Source organism: Tamandua tetradactyla, chromosome 18 (assembly GCF_023851605.1).
Source record: "Tamandua tetradactyla isolate mTamTet1 chromosome 18, mTamTet1.pri, whole genome shotgun sequence".
In the NCBI taxonomy this organism is placed as follows: domain Eukaryota; kingdom Metazoa; phylum Chordata; class Mammalia; order Pilosa; family Myrmecophagidae; genus Tamandua; species Tamandua tetradactyla.
In genome coordinates this window covers 23,825,884-23,844,829 of record NC_135344.1, presented here as the reverse complement: position 1 = coordinate 23,844,829, position 18,946 = coordinate 23,825,884, and the positions used below count along the sequence as shown (strand labels likewise).

The 18,946-nt window shown below is 43.0% G+C and overlaps 1 protein-coding gene and 1 long non-coding RNA gene across 4 annotated transcripts in view; one reads left to right on the top strand and one right to left on the bottom strand.

Moving 5' to 3' along the window:
* ALPK2 (alpha kinase 2) overlaps positions 1–18,946 on the bottom strand; it is a 155,471-nt gene that overhangs the window by 26,694 nt on the left and 109,831 nt on the right. For all 3 annotated transcript variants that reach the window (XM_077135352.1, XM_077135353.1, XM_077135354.1), the window contains exons 6-10: positions 18,423–18,570; positions 13,691–13,818; positions 13,556–13,591; positions 8,279–8,553; positions 6,750–6,838 (exon numbers count right to left, since the gene is read on the bottom strand). In XM_077135352.1, the coding sequence (XP_076991467.1) occupies positions 6,750–6,838; positions 8,279–8,553; positions 13,556–13,591; positions 13,691–13,818; positions 18,423–18,570 (676 nt within the window). The remainder of the gene's footprint in view (positions 1–6,749; positions 6,839–8,278; positions 8,554–13,555; positions 13,592–13,690; positions 13,819–18,422; positions 18,571–18,946) is intronic.
* Positions 1–18,946, top strand: part of LOC143662021 (uncharacterized) — a 61,883-nt gene that overhangs the window by 27,310 nt on the left and 15,627 nt on the right. Inside the window, exon 2 of the long non-coding RNA XR_013165094.1 lies at positions 18,523–18,591. This is a non-coding gene — a long non-coding RNA (uncharacterized LOC143662021). The remainder of the gene's footprint in view (positions 1–18,522; positions 18,592–18,946) is intronic.

Genomic DNA, 18,946 nt, shown 5'->3' with positions numbered 1-18,946 from the left:
GGAGAATTATTTTGTAGGAAGTTCAGATGCAGATATTTGGAGATGGAGACAGGAAAAGCCCAGATGCTAAGTAGGACTCACAGAAAAAGCCAGAACTGAAGAGGAGAAATCTTGGGCCCCAGGAGATGCTAAACTAAGAGATGAAACCCAGAGTTTTGTCCTTGAGAAGCTAACTGAAGGCCCACAGATGCTTGGACAGGAAGCCACTGGAAGCAGCAGCTGGAAGCAACAGAACCAGGAACGAGGACCAGCAGATGCCAGCTAATGTCCCTTCTCATGTGACAGACATCAGCCTTTCTTCAGAGTCAAGTTATCTTTCGCTGGATGCCTTTGAACATTGTTAAGGCCTTAGAACTGTAAACTTGTGACTTAATAAATCCCCTTTATGAAAGTTGATTCATTTTGGTATATTGTATTCTGGAAGCTTTAGCACTGTCCTTGCTCCCTTCCTGAAGCCATCTCCTCCAAGTGGGCCATGATCCCAACCCCTCTCAAAAACTTAAGAATATTCCTCCAGCAGTTGATCTCCACTCTATTCCATCAGTTTTTCCCAAAAGCACAGCAACATGCTGTAATAACTGTATATGGTGTGTGGACCCCATAGCCCACCTCAACTACTGACTCGGTTTACATTAAAACTCAAATCAGTTGTAGACTCACTCTGTCCAATTCCTCTTCTCCCATTCTTTCTTGAAGCCACCCAAATAGGCTTTCCCACTCACCACTTAACTAAAGAAGCTTCTGTCAAGGTCACCATGACTTCCATGTTGCTAAATCTAACAGTCTCTTCTTAGCCCTCTTCTTTCTTGATCTCAGCAGCACTTGACATAGTTGATCTCTTATTTTTAAAAATGCCTTCTTCCCATGGCTTCCAGAAGCCTACCTCCTTTTTGTTTTCCTCTTGCTTTCAGTGGCTGAAAGGATTCTCTGACTCCTTTGCTGGCTCCTCATTATCTCCCCAATGGTTAGACTGGGAGATGCCTGAGAACAGCCCTTCTCTCTCTGCACACAATCCTAGTGACCATCTTGCTCCAAATACTATCTTTACACTAACAAAACTTCCACATTTATATCTCCAGCCCACAGCTCTCCCCTGAATTCTAGACCCACATTTCCAGTTACCACTCACCATCTCCAGGCATCCCAAATGTAATTGTGGCAAAACCTAAACTACTGATTTGCCCTAATCACCCCCACCCTCATTTGCCACATCTCAGTGATGGGCAACTCTACCCTTCCATTCTTCTCATTCAACAAACTTTTACTGAAAATCTGGTCTCAGAATCTCGAATAGTCACCAGGAGAGCAGACTTGCATAAGAATCATTCCCTGACTTCAACCGGCAATCGCTGGGGAGGGTGCAAAGGGCAGGCGCACCTAACTCAGGAGGGCCAATAAGACTGGAAACAGCTTTCCAAGTGCGGTGAAGCCTGAATTAAGTTTTAAAGGCTAAGCAAGAACTGAGCTGGCAGAGTCAGAGGCAGGAGGAAGAGGCCATCTAGCCGGCGGGACATAACTACCCTCTTCCCCTACATTATGATGCCCCAGAACCTCACCCTCCTCCCCATGCGCATCCACACACAAGCCCATCAGACTTTGACTTTGTGGCCCTTTCTCCACCTCACCCTGCCTGGACTGAAGCTTCCCTGACTCTTCTCTTTGAGTTCCACCCGATGATGTCCTGCCTGTGGTCTCCCACTCCCCAAATGTAGCTGCTCTGGCACTGAGCAAGACGTAATACCACCACTGGCCATTCCCATTTGTCACTGGGCAAGGAATAAACTGCCTCAGGGCTTGTGGAAGGTCTGGATAAGTCCATCCTACCCAGAACTCACTGGAGGAGAAACGACACATGAGAGTACACCCAGCCCAATGCCTGGTTTTGTACAGTCATGAGTTAAGGATGATTTGTTACCAGTTTGATCACAGGGATTGTAATTCTGAACCCCAATTAAGTAAAATGTTCTTTAAGAGAGAGAGAGAATTCCATTCTTCTCATTAGTAAATGTTTTTTATAAAAAAATTATTCAATTATTATACTTTGCATTTAGCCAATAAAAACTTGTGGAAACTGATTTCTGTCTTGTTAAACAAGAATTTGCCTCTTGGCCTGCAAAGTTCAAGGTATTTACTATCATGTCCTTTATAGAAAAGTTTGCCCCTGCTCTGCAGTGCACAATGGTCTCAAGTCTTGTCTTTTCTTTATTAATATCTTTTTAACTCTTTATTTCCTCTCAGTCCCCCAATACTACAAACATGTTCTTGCTTCCCCATCCTTAAAAACAACCACCGTCTTCCTTTGATGAGACTTTCCCTCAGATTTCATTCCTATTTCCCCCTTCCCTTCACTTCTTGAAAGGGTACCTCCATTTGTATCTGTGGCCTCAATTCCAATTCCCTCCTTGACCCATTACACCTCTTCTCTTAAAAACTTGCACTCCAAGGTCACCATTTTGATGGCCTCAATTTACTCCTTAGGTTCCTTCTGCATAATCTGACAGCATTAATTGGAATCATTCTCTTCTCTTAGCTTTGAGGACAGCGCCCTCTCGTGGCTGCTGTTCTACTGCAGTTGTGTCGGCATTTGCTGACACCTCCTCTGAACACCTCCTCTGATCCCTCCAGGTTCACATTTCTCAAGCCTCCATTTTTGGTCCTCTTGTCTTCTTGTTCAACACACTCTACCTGCATGATTACACCATTTCCACCACTGCAATTTTTTTAAAGGGAGTCTTTTTAATGGGAATGGGAGCTCACCCAGATCTGCTGCCAGGTTTTGGTTCTATTCTAGAATTATTTTAAAATAGCAGTAGGTTTTGCCCCTCACACCCAACAGGGATGTAAGAAACAATGCGATGTGTATGATAAGCATTAAGGGCAAGGAGTTATGGGGCCATGATGGGGAAGGTCAATGAAACCTTCATTTATGATACTCTCATCATTTATTTTCAATGGAAATTTCCATAACTAGATCACCTCTCCCAATAGAAAGTGTGTTTAAGGCCCGTCTTTTCTTATGGAAGGGAAACCTTGAGCTGGTGCCTCAGGCCCCTGGGCCTGCCACCACGGCCGAGAGACAGTCGCCTGCAGCTCACTTGCATTTGTAGCTGGCAGCCCTGGCAGCATCCCCCAAGAACACCTCGGCTGGCTTCTCTAACCGGGTTGTGGCTTCTCCTGGGAGCTTAGCTGAAGGCTAACCAGGGGGACCTACTTCAGCCAAAGATTGTTGGAAAAACATGATTTTTATGCTAAAACAAGTACAGACCCAGAGGGAAGTAAAATACAAAATTCAAACAAATTTTAAAGGTACAAAACACAATACTTTAAAGAAACTACATTTGCAGACAGGCTACTTTGGCCTGCCCCCCAGACCCTCTGAAGAGCCCATTTTCATTTTCTTCTGACATTTACAGGCATTTCTTGGGGAAAAAAAAATGAAGGACTCCCTTCCTTTCATAACTGAGGAAACATAAGCTGGCCCAGCAGAATCAGAAGCAAAACAACTTTCTAGAGCCCTGTCCAGACACAACTCGAACACCAACATTCCCCAGTTAACAATCATGTCAGGAGTTATTTTAAACAGTCTTCCTAACTCTAGGATGGAAGTCTTTTGTGTCTGATTAAAGATATTGTAAGTATCAGCCAGATGGCAAGCAGGTTTATGTGGGGCAGGAGGCCCTCCCAGCACCTCTGCAATCTGCGCTTTCTGCCAAGCCTCCCTCTGTCTGGCTTTGCCATTTCTGCAGGATTCAGAGCCTCACCATTCCCTCCTGATGGCCCCTGACCTTGAGCAGAGCAAAGGGCTCACAGTTTGCCTGGATACTTAGTAATTCTGTAGACTTCAGAGGACAGAGCACAAGGGCTGGGCATTATTTGCCCGGTCGCTGCCCAGAAGGTTCATCTGCATATACAATGGAACGTTATTGATATTCATGAATTCAAAACCAGAAGCGGCCTGAGTGAAGAACGTTTTCTCAAGACCTCACTTGCTCCATAAAGAATCTCTAAAGGGAAACTTCTGGAAACAATCCTGAGCGGCCCCAGGGCCTGGCACCGGCACATCCCGGGCAGGCCTCAGAGGAGGCGGGAGAGTATGCAGGGAAGGCAGGGGCTTCCCTGTGGGCGCAGCTGGGCCCTTTCCCTGCACCCGCCTACCTGCAGGGGCTAGCTGTCCACCAGTCTCTGCCCCTCGGCTCACAGTCCCTCCCGGGCACCCCACCGCTTGCACCCACCCCCCACTCCGGGCACTGCACACCAAGATTCTGGAGGTGCCTGGGTGTAAATTTGTAGAATTCTCTGATTTCCGTTCAGTGAAAAGTAGTCTGGCCCCAAATGCTATCAGCACTCATGTGCCACAAATTCTCCCATTGTAAGGGAGAGGAAGGTATTTTATATATAAAAATGCTCCAATCTAGCTTCAGGGCAGTAGCTACCTACTGCGATGCTGAGGAACCTTCAGCCCCTGTGTTGAAAGGGTCCAAGTCTCTCTGTATTTGTCATTTTGTCTTCTTTTCCTCAGGACAGGCCCCAAATTGTATAAGATTCAAAACTTTACCATCTTAGTGTATTTAAGACGAAAGCAATTGTAAGTATTTCTTTTTCTGTTATTTTTTTTCTTGAAGTTGCCGAGAAATGCTTATGTAGTAGATAAGTACATTCAACATTTCTTGGTGAAGAGCAGAGATTGTTCGCCCTCATACACGGCAAGAGTGTTTTCCCCCGATTGTGAATTACAGGGACAGTTTAGACAGGAATGCCTTCCTTTTCTTTCCCATTTTTTACTCATGTATAAATAACTACTCTGTCAGAAATTTCCATAGTGCATTAGCAGCTTTCTTTCTGTTTCAACTTAAGCATGCAAATATGATCTCAACCAGATAAACAGACTAGTAAACACAAGCACCAGATACCCCAATATTTGCCTGGGCCAATAAATATGTAGGCAACAAGTAGATAAAAGTAAATCTCTGCACTCAATAAAGTTAAAATCAGGTTGGCTAGTTTTGCTTTATTTTATGGCCTCTGACCATAGCCACAGGCTTCTCCCATCATTCTACAAACCTAAGCCTGTGGGGAGGGGATTCGGTAAGAGTTGACTCATGGGCTACGCACCCAATCATTCATTCCTAGCAAAGTATATGATTCCATTTCGTGCCCACTTGCTGAGGCACAAAATCTAGGAGTCACCCTCCATTCCTCTCCTCCTTGGACCCACACCCTATCCATTAGCAACCCTGTGGCTCTACTTTAAGAACATACTCAGGACCCACCCTCTTCTCTCCACCTCCATTGTGACAACTTCATCCAAGCCGCCATTCTTTCCTGCACTTCTCTTTCCTACCATTTCATTTACTCCCTAACTGCTTGTTCTAGTTTGAAAGCTGCCGCAATGCAATATGCTAGAAATGGAATGGCTTTTTAAAAGGGAGACTTTATTAAGTTGCAAGTTTACATTTCTAAGACTGAGAAAATGTCCAATTTAAGGTAAGGCAATGAAAGTGTTCAAATTAAGGCACCAACAAGTGGTTACCTTCACCTAAGAAAGTTCAGGGTTTCTCTCTCAGCTGGAAAGGCAAGCAAGGTGACGTCTGCTAGCTTTCTCTCCAGGCTTCTTGTTTCATGAAGCTCTCCGGAGGTGTTTTCCTTCTTCATCTCCAAAGGTCTCGGGCTGCATGGGCTCTCCTAGCTCTAAAGTTTTTTCCAAAATGGCTCCTTCTAAAAGGGCTCCAGTAAGCAACCCCAACTTGAATGGGTGGAGACATATCTCCATGGAAACCATCTAATCAAAAGTTACCACCCACAATTCGGTGGGTCATATCTCCATGGATAATCAAAAAGGTCCCAACCCTGGAATGAGATTAAAGGACATGGCTTTTCTGGGGTACACCACAGATTCAAATTAGCACACCGCTTTTCAGTTTCTACTCTTGCCCCTTAGTATCCATTCCCAACTTGACAGCAAAGGCCACCTTTCAAAAATGTAAGCCGTGTCCTACCACTCCCTATCCAAAGTGATCTGCAGCATCCCATCTTGCTCCAGATAGTATTCAAACCCTTTATCCTGGCCTTCAAGGCCCTGCCCAAGCTGGCCCCACTTACTTCTCTGGCTCCTCATCCCCTCACTCTTACCTTGCTCCCAGGGCCCCAGCCATGCTGGCCTTCCTGTCACAAACGTGCTGAGCTACTTTCTCACCTTAAGCCTTTGAGCTAGCAAGCCTCTTGGCCTGGAGCACTTGTTCCTTGGGTCTTCACATGGCTGCCTCCTTCTCATCATTTTGATCTTAAATTAAATGGCATCTCCTCAGGAAGGCCTTTCCTCACCACCCAAACCTGCTCTACCCTGTCACATCACAGTATCTTATATTCAGCATAGGACAAATAATTTCCTGACATTCTCTTGTTCTTTTATATCTGCTTATTGTTTAGATAATATAATATCCATGAGAGTAGAAAACTTTTCTTTTCTGTTTAACATAGTAGATACACTTATTGAATGAATTAGTCCATTCACCCACCCACCATCTATGCATACATTTATTCAAAGAATATTTATCCAGCATCTCTCTGCAAGCCTCTGGAGACCCAGCAGTGAACATGATAGCTTCCCTGTATGCCCTTATGGAGCCAATAGATAGAGAAAACAATTGAAATGCTTGACCTACTGGTACTTCTCACCCTCTTATCTCTCCAGTCTCCCCAGGACCCCAATATTCAATGGTGGCAATACTAGGACAGGGAAGCATACTTACTCTGGCACTTCTCCGAAGCCTTCCAGAGGCTGTGCTTCAGCAGCATAGATCTTGGCGTAGTGTCTGGCAGTATTTTGAACATAACATTCCTACAGCACCCAAATACGTGAGAAATCAAAGTTGTTAGAATTTCGAAAAGAGTTGCCTGATAGGCTAATCAGGAGATTTCCCAATACAGGTTAAGCCTATGGATTCCCAAACCCATTCCCTGATTGGGGCCACAGAGGAACAGATATTGTTGCCACATGCAGAGGACCTCTGAGACCTGGAGGGATTATCCTAGGTGAGGTCAAGTGGTCTCCATAGTCAGGAGTTCCTGAACTATAAAATTTCTAGGACCCTATGGCTGAAGTTTGCCCCTGAGCTAAAGTGACTGTCAACCCCATGGCACAATATCAGGTACAGCTCAGGGCCTGTGACCTGCTGAGCTTCCCCACCTGAGATTCCTCTTCAAAGGTGTAATTTGAGCAATAAATACAGAAACCTTGATAAGATCATTGATTTAAGGAAAGCAAAGTGGATTCTGCCTTCAACTCTGTGGGTCTCTTCAGAGGGGGAATCTGGATGCTGGGGATTTCCCATGACTGGGCCAGATGATATTTGAAATGAAAGGGATACTCAGTGAAAAAAAATGAAAAAGAAAGATGCATTCGGAGGAGAAAAGAATATAGTTGGTAAAATCCTATATTTGAAGAGGAGGCACTACCTCCAAGAGTGCAAAGTCACAGGATGGTGAATACTTGACAGTACCTGAGAGGTTCATCTAAGTCTAACCTATTCATTTTATGGTTTTCCAGGAGTGGGAGTGGGGCACAGAGTTTGTGAACCAGCTGGACCCAGCTCTTCTGACAGCTTGGTCAGCGCTGGTATCAACAGTAGAGACATGGGCGGGTAATTAGAGCTCTCCTCCCCTTCCTCAAGATTTCTGTGGCTCAATAACATACATAGAGGAGTGGGAACTTAGCTGGAGACTTGGGTCACCCTCCCTTCTTAGCTTATGGACTGACAGTGAAACACAATCTCAGGAGGACGAGGAACAGGACACTTGCTAACTTCCCAGTACACTCCACCCCTACCTCCCATAAGTCAAAACAAACCAAAATACTTCCAAAACCATCCCTGGTTTCAGCTGTCCATGGGATTAAGGCTCCTGGGGTCCAGCTTAGTTTAGAGCCTCCACTTTCTGAACCATCCTATGTTCAAGGAGGTTCAAACCACCCAGCATCTCCGAGCTTCCAAGGAACAGAAATTATCCCAGGCTGAGGAGACCTGGAGAGTTTTCTCCAGACATTCGTTGAGTCCCAGCTGGCTTACATGAGACTGAAAAATTAGGTCTGAGATCTGAGAGGTGATTCCCACCATCAGCTTTAATCCAGTGGATCCCTTATAATCACACACCAAAGAGAGAAAAACACCCTCTAGGAGACTCTCCCTTCTACTCTGAGACTCCTGTTATCACGAATTTCCTCTCATGTTATCATGGGTCACTCCCATGCTAGAAGAGACACCTTTTGGGCAGGTGGACCCACCTGGGCCGCGAGTTTGTAGTTCTTCTGGACGAGCTCGTCGTTGTTTCTGGTCCCGTAGGTAATGGCATTGTGCACCTTGAGTACGCACGCATGGCCAGGCTTGAACACGGGCGTGAGGCCGTGCATCACTCTGCTACGGAAGGCTTTGCGGTGGACACCTTCTCCGAAGTGCAGCTCCTCCGTGGCAATCTGACCACGCAGGCTGCTGCCAAAGTAGCTGTCGCTGAGGAAGTCTTCTCTGAAGATGAGCTGGCTGAATTCAATCTCTTCCCAGCCTAAAAGACAGCACAGTTTTAGTGTCCAGAATATCCCCTAACCCTGCACCTTGGCTAACCTAAGAGCACACATGGGGACAGTGACAAGGTTGGCCTGTAGAATGTAGAAGGGGGGAAAAATCACATTTAACTCCCAACAGGGGCATAACTAAAAGAGATGGGTGGGGCGGGAAGGAGGAGATGGGATTCCAGGAAGGATATGAGTTTGGTGTGAGCCCCCCATTGTATCAGATGTGAAGGGAGAAGACTGGAACAAAACTGAGGAGACAAGGAAGGTAATTTTAGACAGAAATGAAAAGTACAATCATATAGGAAAATCAAAGATGAGACAAATGTAGAAGAGGGAAGAAGAACCAATGATATAATCTGATAGATCAGTGTTTCTCAACTTTTTTAAGTTATTTGCCCCGCTAATGACTCCTTTAGACATTTTTTTCTAATTGCCCTCCATGGAATTTTAATACCACAAATATATTGTAATATTTATGTACTGTATATATAATTGTGCTTTATACATTAAGAGTGATTTTTTTTTTTTTTTTTTGCCTCACCAAGAAATTTTTTTATTCCCTCAGGGGCACTATTACCTCCATTGAGAATGCAAGTGACAGAAATAAGAACTAGGGAGGGAAAGCAAAGGAATCATAAGAGAAATTGGTCTTTAAAGAGAATGTGAGAAAAAGAATTATTTTGGATTTAGCTATAAAAGAAAAGTAGAATTATCTTCTGAGCTTTCAAAGTTGATGCTACACATGTTCAGAAGACAACTAATTTAACCTGGATGTTCCAGTTTAAACCCAAGATAACTAAATCACATTTCTAATTGTTTAGGTTTTTAAAAACTCCTTCCAGTCTTCAAAGTTGACGAAAACTGTTACCTTTCTGAATGTTTAAAAGAAGAAAGAAGTCATGGGTTCTGTGAAAACTTCACACTTCTACTTAGAAAATATTTTTATATGCCTTAAAAGCATGCAGTCTATGACTAAAGTTAGCTGCTAAAACTGTAAGGAACCCGAAACTGCTTAAGGGTATTGATTAATGTCTAGACCTGTTATTGCCAGAAAGGAAGAAAGAGAGTGGGTGGGGGGATTCTCAAATGGAAAGAAGGGTGTAGATCTAGAAGGTGGCTGCCAGGTGAAAGAGGGTGTTTAGAAGGATGCCCTAAGGGTTTTCACACAGGCCAGCTGACTTGTGTGGTGTCAGTTGTCCTGGGGTCTCTAGAGAGAGGAACTGGGAGAGGGAAACAGGAAAACAGGTGGGCAAATGGGGCATTAGCTCAGAAAACTGTAAGAAGATAACTGCATCACAGATTTCAATCCAAGTATTAGAACAAGAAAAAATGTTTAAATTTATGGAGGCATATACTCATGTACTTAAAGAGTTACATAAAACATAATTAGGTAAGAAAATAGAGAGGGAATGCTTTTAACATAAAGCTTCTCACTGCTAGTTGCATAATTAATTTCGTTTTAACTGTTCGGCCCCCTGTAGTGGATCGCGCTGTGGACTCCAATCTGGACATGCTCTCGCTCTGCATTCTGGTGGGCATGGACGCACGGTAAGATAGGGTCTCTTGAAGATGTTACTTTAGTTTAGGTGTGGCCCAACTGAATCAGGTTGGGCTTTAATCTGGATCTCTGGGGTCCTTTATTAACAGAATGGAAGTCAGATAGAGAGAGAAAGCCAGGAGAAGAAGCCAGAAGCCAAAAGAATCTGTAGGAGGAAGGAGAAGACATCACCATGTGTATTGCCATGGGAAAGAAAAGCCAAGAGTCTAAGGATTACAGGCAACCAACCCTAGAAACTACAGTTTTCAGAGAGAAAGCAATGCCTTGCTGACAACTTGATTCGGGGCTTCTCCTAGCCTCAAAATTGAGCCAGAAAATTCCCGTTGTTTAAGCCAACCCATTGAATGGTATTTGTTTTAGCAGCAAAGAAACTAAAACAGTCCCTGATGACACTTAATATAGGAAACATTTTATGTACATATATCAAAGCCCTTTAAAAACAGGCCATTTTTCCCACATCTTGTTTTTCTCCAAAATCCAAAAATGTCTAAAATTCACTTTCTGTTAAAAGTAAAAAGTTTCACACTTGAATCAATGCTTTAAAAGTCATCAAATGTAATTAAAGGCAAATGTTGTTCCAGACTGTATGCTTAGATATAGAAAGGAAAGTTTTTTGTAGAGTACTGTGGATGTGTATAATTAACAGTCCTATCTATAATATCTAACTAAAGTCTCTTAACAGAGCCATGAACAACAACAAAAAATATACCGTAGGATATATTTCTTTCTCTCTTGAAAGTCCTTCAATGGAAGAGTTTGAGTTTTCATGGGAACTTTCTAAACTGAAACTTATCCCCTACGCCTTCCCCTGCAAGGCGTAGCAGCCTCACAGCCTCACAGCCTGCCATATTGTAGGAACTCTGAAAGAACCTCCTGTCCAAAAATATCTTTCATAGTGATGCCTGAGACATCCCTATGAGCGTGTCATCTTTCTTGGAGTGTGGATATCTTTTAAATTGAGATACAGCAGCAAGAATTGGTTATTTAGGTCAATTTCCTCTGCACTAAGAGTGAGCAGGGTAACAGGTAACCAAGCACCTGAGGGGAAGTCCAGGAAAGACAGAAGTTTGGAAGTTCAAGGGCTGTGAAGAAGGTGAAATTTTCTTTGAAGCTTTGCAGCATCCAGCCATTCCTAAGACTCAAGCTCCAAGCTGCCTCAGGTATCTGAGGGAGATGGCTCCATGAGAAATAAACCAGCAAAGACTCATTGGGATCAACGAGAGATAAATAAATGAGTGCTCGCTTATCAACACACTTCACTAACGTTCTTTGCTATACCCGTGAATTGTGTAAGCCAAATCCTGAGAAACTATGGGCACCTGCGGTCACTGATTGGAAAAAAACACTCTGAGGTGGAGAAAAGCAATCCCAATAACATTAAGTTTGGCTAATTTGTGTTTTATTTGGCCTATCATTCACTTTGGGCTTTCCCATAAGCTATTTTTAATTAGAGACCAACTTTTCAAATGTTGTTGTTTCTCCTGTAGAGAATTAAGTTCATTAAATGCTTAGCAAAAAAGAGACTCCTCCAAATAAAAAAGGTTATAAGGAAGTAATTCTTAGCATTTTCCTCTGAAGGTGCAAAGGGAGGGAGGGGACAGGTATGGCCTCCTCAGCCAGGTGAGTCATTGAAACCACAGATGGCCAGGGGGTCAGGACAGCACTGCGAGGTGATGTCATCAGATTCTAGATCCCGACCCTGTGTTTGGAAATACAGGGCTCTGAGCACAGCACCATTTCCACCACAGCTCACGGTTTATCCCACTGAGCTTAACTCCTGACTGGTTAAAAACCTTGAGAAGTGAGTTTATACAAATCCAAATTAATAGGGTGATAGCAAATACCTAGGTTTTAAATGTCTATCAGCGCTGAGAAGCTGAGGAAACAGAGGGTCCTTGTCCTTCTGAGAGTGTTTTTGTTTGCTGAAGGATAAGAAGGAAGGGATTCTTTTGAATATTTTAGCTTTGGAGGCAGAGATGGGGAGGGTTTAAAATCATATCACAAATACTTTACACACTAAGGACATATACTCAGCATTTGAATGGGTTTGTGAAAATTTGTATTTAAGTGTTATTTTGAAAAAAACATCACAATATTTTCTAGACTGTTTCTAAATCATGATCCAGGTCTCCTGCCTTTAATGTATAGATGTTATGGCATCTTGATTACCTTTGTTATCCTGTTCTCACACAGATTTTCTCACCTTGTCAAGTGGTTTGTCTGCTTCTAAGATCAGCACACCCAGTAAATCTTTCAAACGCTTAATCAATTTAATTGTCAGCGTTTTATTCATATCTCTCCTAAAACTGACCTAGAGCCCCACGTGGGTCAGGTTTAGGAGAGATGTGAATTTGTTATGGTAGCAGGAGGCAAGACAGATGGCAGCGGCGATGTGTCACAGGGGCCCCGGGAAGTTAGTTCTCAGGGCCAGTACTGACTCCCCCTGGGGCCGCCTGAGAGTTCAGAAGCAGCTGCTGGGCTGTGTCTTATCAGGTGTGCACATGTGCCAAAGGAGAATGAAACGCCATCTTTCATTTCCATTAAGATGCAAATGAGTGGAGTTATTCTAGAAACCTGGCTTTCTTTGGGAATCTGCTCAGCTAGTCAAACTGAAAAGTAAACTGAAAAAACAAACATGATACAGGCTGAAAAGCCCCATGAAAAGGGCCGAATGCAAGTCCTTGATGCTCATGCTTAAAGGGAAACGTCTAACCCCAAACTTCCCCTCTACATGCTCACAACACCTACACTGCTACAATCGAACCTCTTTCATAAATGACAGACTTCTGGAATATTCATAGCCTAATGACATTATGATAGAAAGTACAGACCTTAAAATCAGGTTGAAATGCCTCTTAAGTTGCCCTTCAATTCTCCCACTATTTCTGAGCTCCCTCGTACATAGTTATAGGAGTCCAGAGAGAATCCTGTGTCTTAGATTTCCAGGCTACTCTAACAAATAGGAATGTATTGGCTCTCACTTTATAAGGCTACAAGGCCCAGATTAAGGTGTCAGCAAGACCATGCTTTCTCCCTGGAGTAGGTAGCACTCTGGTACTGGATTTTCAGTCCTTGGGGTTCCTTGGCTTGCCTCTCCACTTCCAGTCCCATGAAGATTTCCCTCTCCTTGTGTCTTCTTCCAGCTTTCTGCTGGCTTCCTGTTCCTCTCTAACTCACTGCATCCAAATTCCTTCTGCTTATAATGGGCTCCAGGAACTAGGATTAAAGCCTGCTCTGATTCATTTGGGTTGCGCCTTAACTAAGAATACATGTTCTTAGTGTCCTATTTGCAAATGAGTTCACACGCACAGGAATGTGGCGCAAGATGAAGAACACGTCTTTGTTGGGGTACACAACTACACATATTCCTTCTGCCATTTCCTCCCGGAGCTATTTCAGGCTTTGTGGTGAGTCCGTGTTCTCTGACAGCTTACCTTTAATATCCTGATGACTTGAAAGCTGTTTGAGAACTAGAAGAAATAAAGAAGAGAATGACTTCAGTACAGATGTCCCCTCTGACTGGTAGAGGTTAGCTGGGGCTCATCAGAAACTGAAAAGCTGGGGCTTACCTCCCGCGGTGAGGCTGAACTCCGCAGTGGCTTTTCCATAGCTGTTCTCGATGCAGCAGCAGTACAGGCCCTGGTCCTTCTGACTGGCTTGAATGATGGCCAAGGAAACAGTGGAGTTGTCTCCTGCACTGGAATGAGGGACATTAACGTTTACAAGCTGCCTCGTATTAAAGGCACGTTTTTCTAATATACTTAAAGGGAATGCTTTCCTGCTTGAATGTTCTCAGCCAATGAGCTGGCTAGAGGACCAGATTGTGATAAACTGTCTAAATAATTTATGTATCTGTAAGGGATGATCATTATGTTTTCATGTAACATCCTCACTCCAATCTGCATTGGGGCAGCTTAACTGCCATTAGTACAGAAAGAACTGGAATTGCAAATTCTGGAAGCCATCCTTAAAATTTCTGCTTACAATTCACCTCAATTATATTACTAACCCAGGTGTCCTATCCTTGAGAGAAACTGATAACTCCAACCCCAAATCTAAACACAGATACAATAAAGGACAAAAGAAAGGGGCTCTTTGCTTTACATAAAGATTTGTGGTTGGGGATTTTTAAAAATAGTGTATTTCCCTAGAGAATAGCATCCAGCCAGGCAGCCACCCACCCAGCGTTATTAAGTTCCCAACACTAGTATGAATACAAAAACTGATGATGATAGAAGAAGAAAATGAAGAAGATAGCTAACGTGTATTGAGTGTTTGGTATGTACCAGGCACTATGCTAATTACTTAAAGGGCACTATGCTAATTACTTAAAGGTCTATTTCAGGTAGTCCTCAGAATAACCCAATGAGAGAAGTATTATCACTATTCTCAGTTCACAGATGAGGAAACTGAGGCATAGAGAAATTAAGCAAATGACTGAAGATCATACAGCTGATAAGGGTAAAGCCAGTATGGAGTCCCCATCTTGATCCCAACCAAGCTGCCTCTACTAAGCTACCTCCTCAAGTAAATTATGTTACCTGTCCTTAAATCTGGGATAATCTGAATTACGGTTAGAGCCATGATCTTTATTCCAAAGTTTCAAACAAAAAAATTTACTTTGCAGCAAAAATTAAAAAAAGATATTCAAATTTTATTCTACTTTTATTTTCTATAATGAATTTTGTTTAAACATTCACCAAAGTGGGGTGTATGTGTGTGCGCATGCATGGTATGTGGTGTACATTTCAGAGTTAAACAACAAATATCCACTTATCTTGAGTTTGTCTCTGTTACATATGCAAGAAAAGTGTCCGAGTCTCTGACTCTTCTGGAATAGTTCCAGTGGCTTAAAACATGAAATTATAATACTTCCCCTATTGACAGGGTCTCTGAACATGTTCCGAACGCGTGGTTAAAACTGGATGTGAGTTACAAAAGGAAGGTTTCCTGGATGGGCTGTTAAACACTGAGGGAATCCCAGAGGGAGCTAGTGACTCAGCACAGTGTTTCTGTCCATTGCAAAGGGCCTCTGAGGTCCACCTAAAAGGATGAGCTGATCTAGAAGAATAGGCCTGGGAACATCTTCCTTTCAGCCTAGAAATTCTCTGATTCTCATACTTAGCCCACAACTTTTAAGGCTTTTTCCTTCTCTTGGGTCATCATTTCCACTCAAGGCTTCCTTTCTCAAAGGAATTACTTAGGAGTCTGAAGGCTTTAGATTCAAATCCTAAGGCCGGCCTCAGGCACATCAGCTGCCCCCTCAGCATCCTCATCTGTAAAATAAGGAGCAGCCAGTTTACCCCTTTGATGTGCCTGGAGAAGAACCAGACCCAAAGCCTATGATGACGCCTTTAGCCGAGGGCCTGGTCAGCAGCCACCAACCCTCGGTGCGGGCAGCAGTGGTGTCACTGGGCTTTCTCCATGCAAGGAAATTACCTCTTTAAGTTGCAAATAGTTCAGTTCAACATTTGTTGAGAATATGCTGTGTGCCCAATTCTAGGGGATCCAAAGATTAAAAAAAAAACAAAAAACAAAAACAGAAAAAGCACAGTTCTTGTCCTTGAGGGTCCTCTAGTCTTGGGGAAGACACATGGACAATACCAAAAAAAAAACTGTGTAAAGGGAAAAGCAGGGCTCAGGATCCTTTTGAGTAATAGGGAGAAGCTGTTACCCTGTTAGGGACAAATCTTTACTCTTATTAGAAGAGTAAAGATTTACTTTTATTAGAAGAAATGGCCAAATGCAGAAAGGGCTGCATAGATGGGGAGCTGAGCAGTGGAGACAAATGCAAAAGAAACCTCTGCCAGAGCAAAGTCAGAGCAACACTCACAAGAACTAGATTGGCTGGTGGGAGAGGGTCTGATGCTGGGCTTGGTGGCTTCTCTGAGAAGACCCCATCCTCCATCATCAGCCCCAGAGAGCCAGATGCAGCTCCTGCTGCACACCACCCAGTCTGGGCTAAGTCCAATGAGAACCTGACTTCAGCAGCAGCCAGCCTGTCATTCACTGGTTCTCCAGCAGGAATGAAGTGACCCATGCCCCAGGGCACTGCTCAGCTCTCAGCCAATACACTCCATGTGGGCAACTGCCCTTTCCAAAGCCCAGGGCACTCAAAAGTGCCTCCCTCCCCAGGAAGAGAATGGGTTTTTGATTACCAGGAAGGTATTGATGTCCAAGGTGGGGCTGGACGGTGCCAACCTAAGACCAGCATGCAGCGAACAACTATCACTTTTACACAGATACTCAGAGCATGCTATCACTCTCTTCTTGGTTTCCTCAGGGTGTTAGTCTTGCCCCAACCACATAAAGGTGTTCTAACATCCAGTCTCCTTCCGCTTGTTAAGGAAAAGCTTCCAAAACTTGGGGACAAAGACATGACCTTCGAATGTCACTGTTTCATAGGCTCACCCAAGGATTGTGCGAAAATGCTCCTGTTTGATTTTGCCGTGAACTATTTAAATAGAATTCACCCAGATACTGTGAAGTTACATGTTCACTTGTAGGCTTCTATCTAGCAGAAGAGATAAACCCCAATGTTTATTACCTGTCGAACATTAACTAGTTTTGTATCTCTGTGCAAATTTATTTCACCATTCCTTTGCTTGATTGACTTTTAATCTCCATTTCTCAAATGCTACTTTGAACAGCTTTACCATCTTACTGATCCCTCATTAATTCATGAGTTGAAGAAGATCTCTGCACATGTTCACATTATATTTACTTGAGAGATTTTAGCTTTCTGAAAATTATACATTGAGGAGCCAAAGATATTTCATGAACAGACATGTGCAAGGAAGCACTCAACTGGAAATAGAGTTGAAGGAAATTAACATTTGAAAACCCACCTGAAATAGAATAAATGATCTCTTAATGTACACAGCAGTTATGACTCCAGATATTCTCAAGAGTGAGCCTGGAGAAGGCAAATAGGAACACCTAAGCCTGAGAGTGTTGCCAAGAAGTGAAGCAAACATCACTAGGAATGGAAAAGCTTTGGCCACATGTCGTTAGTAAACAGCATGCTTACTAATGGCATATGTTCCCCAGAAAGAGGTGAGGTTTTTGTAAACACAACTCAAATGGAAAAGGGACCTGAAAGATTCAAGTCCAATTCTGAATTTAGAATAAGGCTGCAGAAAACCCGGGTTACTTGTTCCTGACTGCTGCTTCAGAAAGTAGTTAAAGCAAATAATTAGTACTTCTTTTTTTTTTATAAAGTTGTAGGGAAATTCCTTGATTTAAAAATTAAACTACTTCTCTAATATAATTCTTCTTAAGCCATACATAAGACAAGCAGGGTAATGATGATGTTTTAGGTAAAGCAGCTTCATTATAACAATCACAATCCAGTTGGATTTTTCTGGAATGTGGTTATAGAAAGGAAGTTTTAGCTCAAGTCTTTCAGGACTGCATTTGGGAAATGATTTCTGGTCATATGCTCTGAGCAGACATATTTGATTAGATTACAGAAAATTCTCAAAATTTCTCACTGTTTCTGTCTACTTATGACAAGATTAATGAGTTGGAACACTTCCCCTTCCTCAGGGAACTGAACTGGGACCTCTTTTAGCAGAAAGAAGTTTCTAAGGATTAAGTTCCACTGGCTTCCACTCAGCCAAGGTGATTTTTGTTTCTAGGAGACACAACTCCGCAGGTGTGTCTGATGAAGCTTGAGCACCCCAGGAAGGTGCTTAAGAAGCCATTAACTAGATACATTCCAAATGGGACATTCTTGCCAGTGCTTCTCACTCTCCCATCTTCTCCTCATCTCTGATATCTTAGGGACCCCCAAATATACTGTTTCTCTCATCTTAGAGATGGGTGCTCATCACTCTCAAAAGCTGTTAACTTTCCGCTAACCTCACGGTTTCTTTTATCCTTTTGATTGACTTTCATAGCTTTCTTTGACCTTCCTCAGGTTAATGGGAATTTATGAAGCAGAAACACACTCAAGCAAAATTCTCAGATACACGGAGGAAAGCTCTTTAACTTTGGTGCCACAGAACCACAAACTAGAAGGTCATTTGACAAGTACCCCTTATTTTAAAAATATAATTAAAGGTTCAGAGGCTTCATAAAGCCACAGAACTTGATGGTGGCAGATGTGGGACAAGAACCCTCCACCACTTTTTCCCTGTCCAGACATTTTCTATTACTTATTAGTCTTGGATACTTTGAGTGTGGAGTTTCTATTTCAATTATCCTTTTCACTCCTATAGTCTTTTATTTTCTTTTAGAATTACATTATGGAATAAACGAGCAACAGCTGTAGAAAGTAACCAGGGATAAATATTGCACCTTCTCTGCACTTGGGCTATTGACTTTGAATCTTTTGTCCACCAGATAGTAGAATCTTCATGAATTTCTGCAAACTGGCAGCTTAATTTTATATTTCCAGGTTGATCAGGGAACATCTCGGCTTGGATCCTTTTCAGTAATACCGGAGCTAGAAACAGGAGATTTGCAGGTCAGTATTATAATAATAGTTGCAATGAGCTTTACAATGGGCAAAATATTTTTTTCATTTTATCTCACTTAATTCTCACAATATCCCTAGAGACAGGGACGATCGTTTTTATCAAGGAAGAGTGTTTGGTGTGCTTGGCAAGTGTCTCATTAGTCAGGGCAGCCACTGGGCAGCAGCGTGGACAGTGGAACAGGACAAAGATTACCACCCAGAAGGCAGACCACAAGCTTTCTCTGGCTTGGAAGATTGGGCCAGGTGGTCAGAATGATTTGGTTGGCAGTGAGATTACTGGAAATACGGTGTCTGTCTATCACAAACCATAGCTCTACCGGACAGAAAAGTACGTCATTATGAA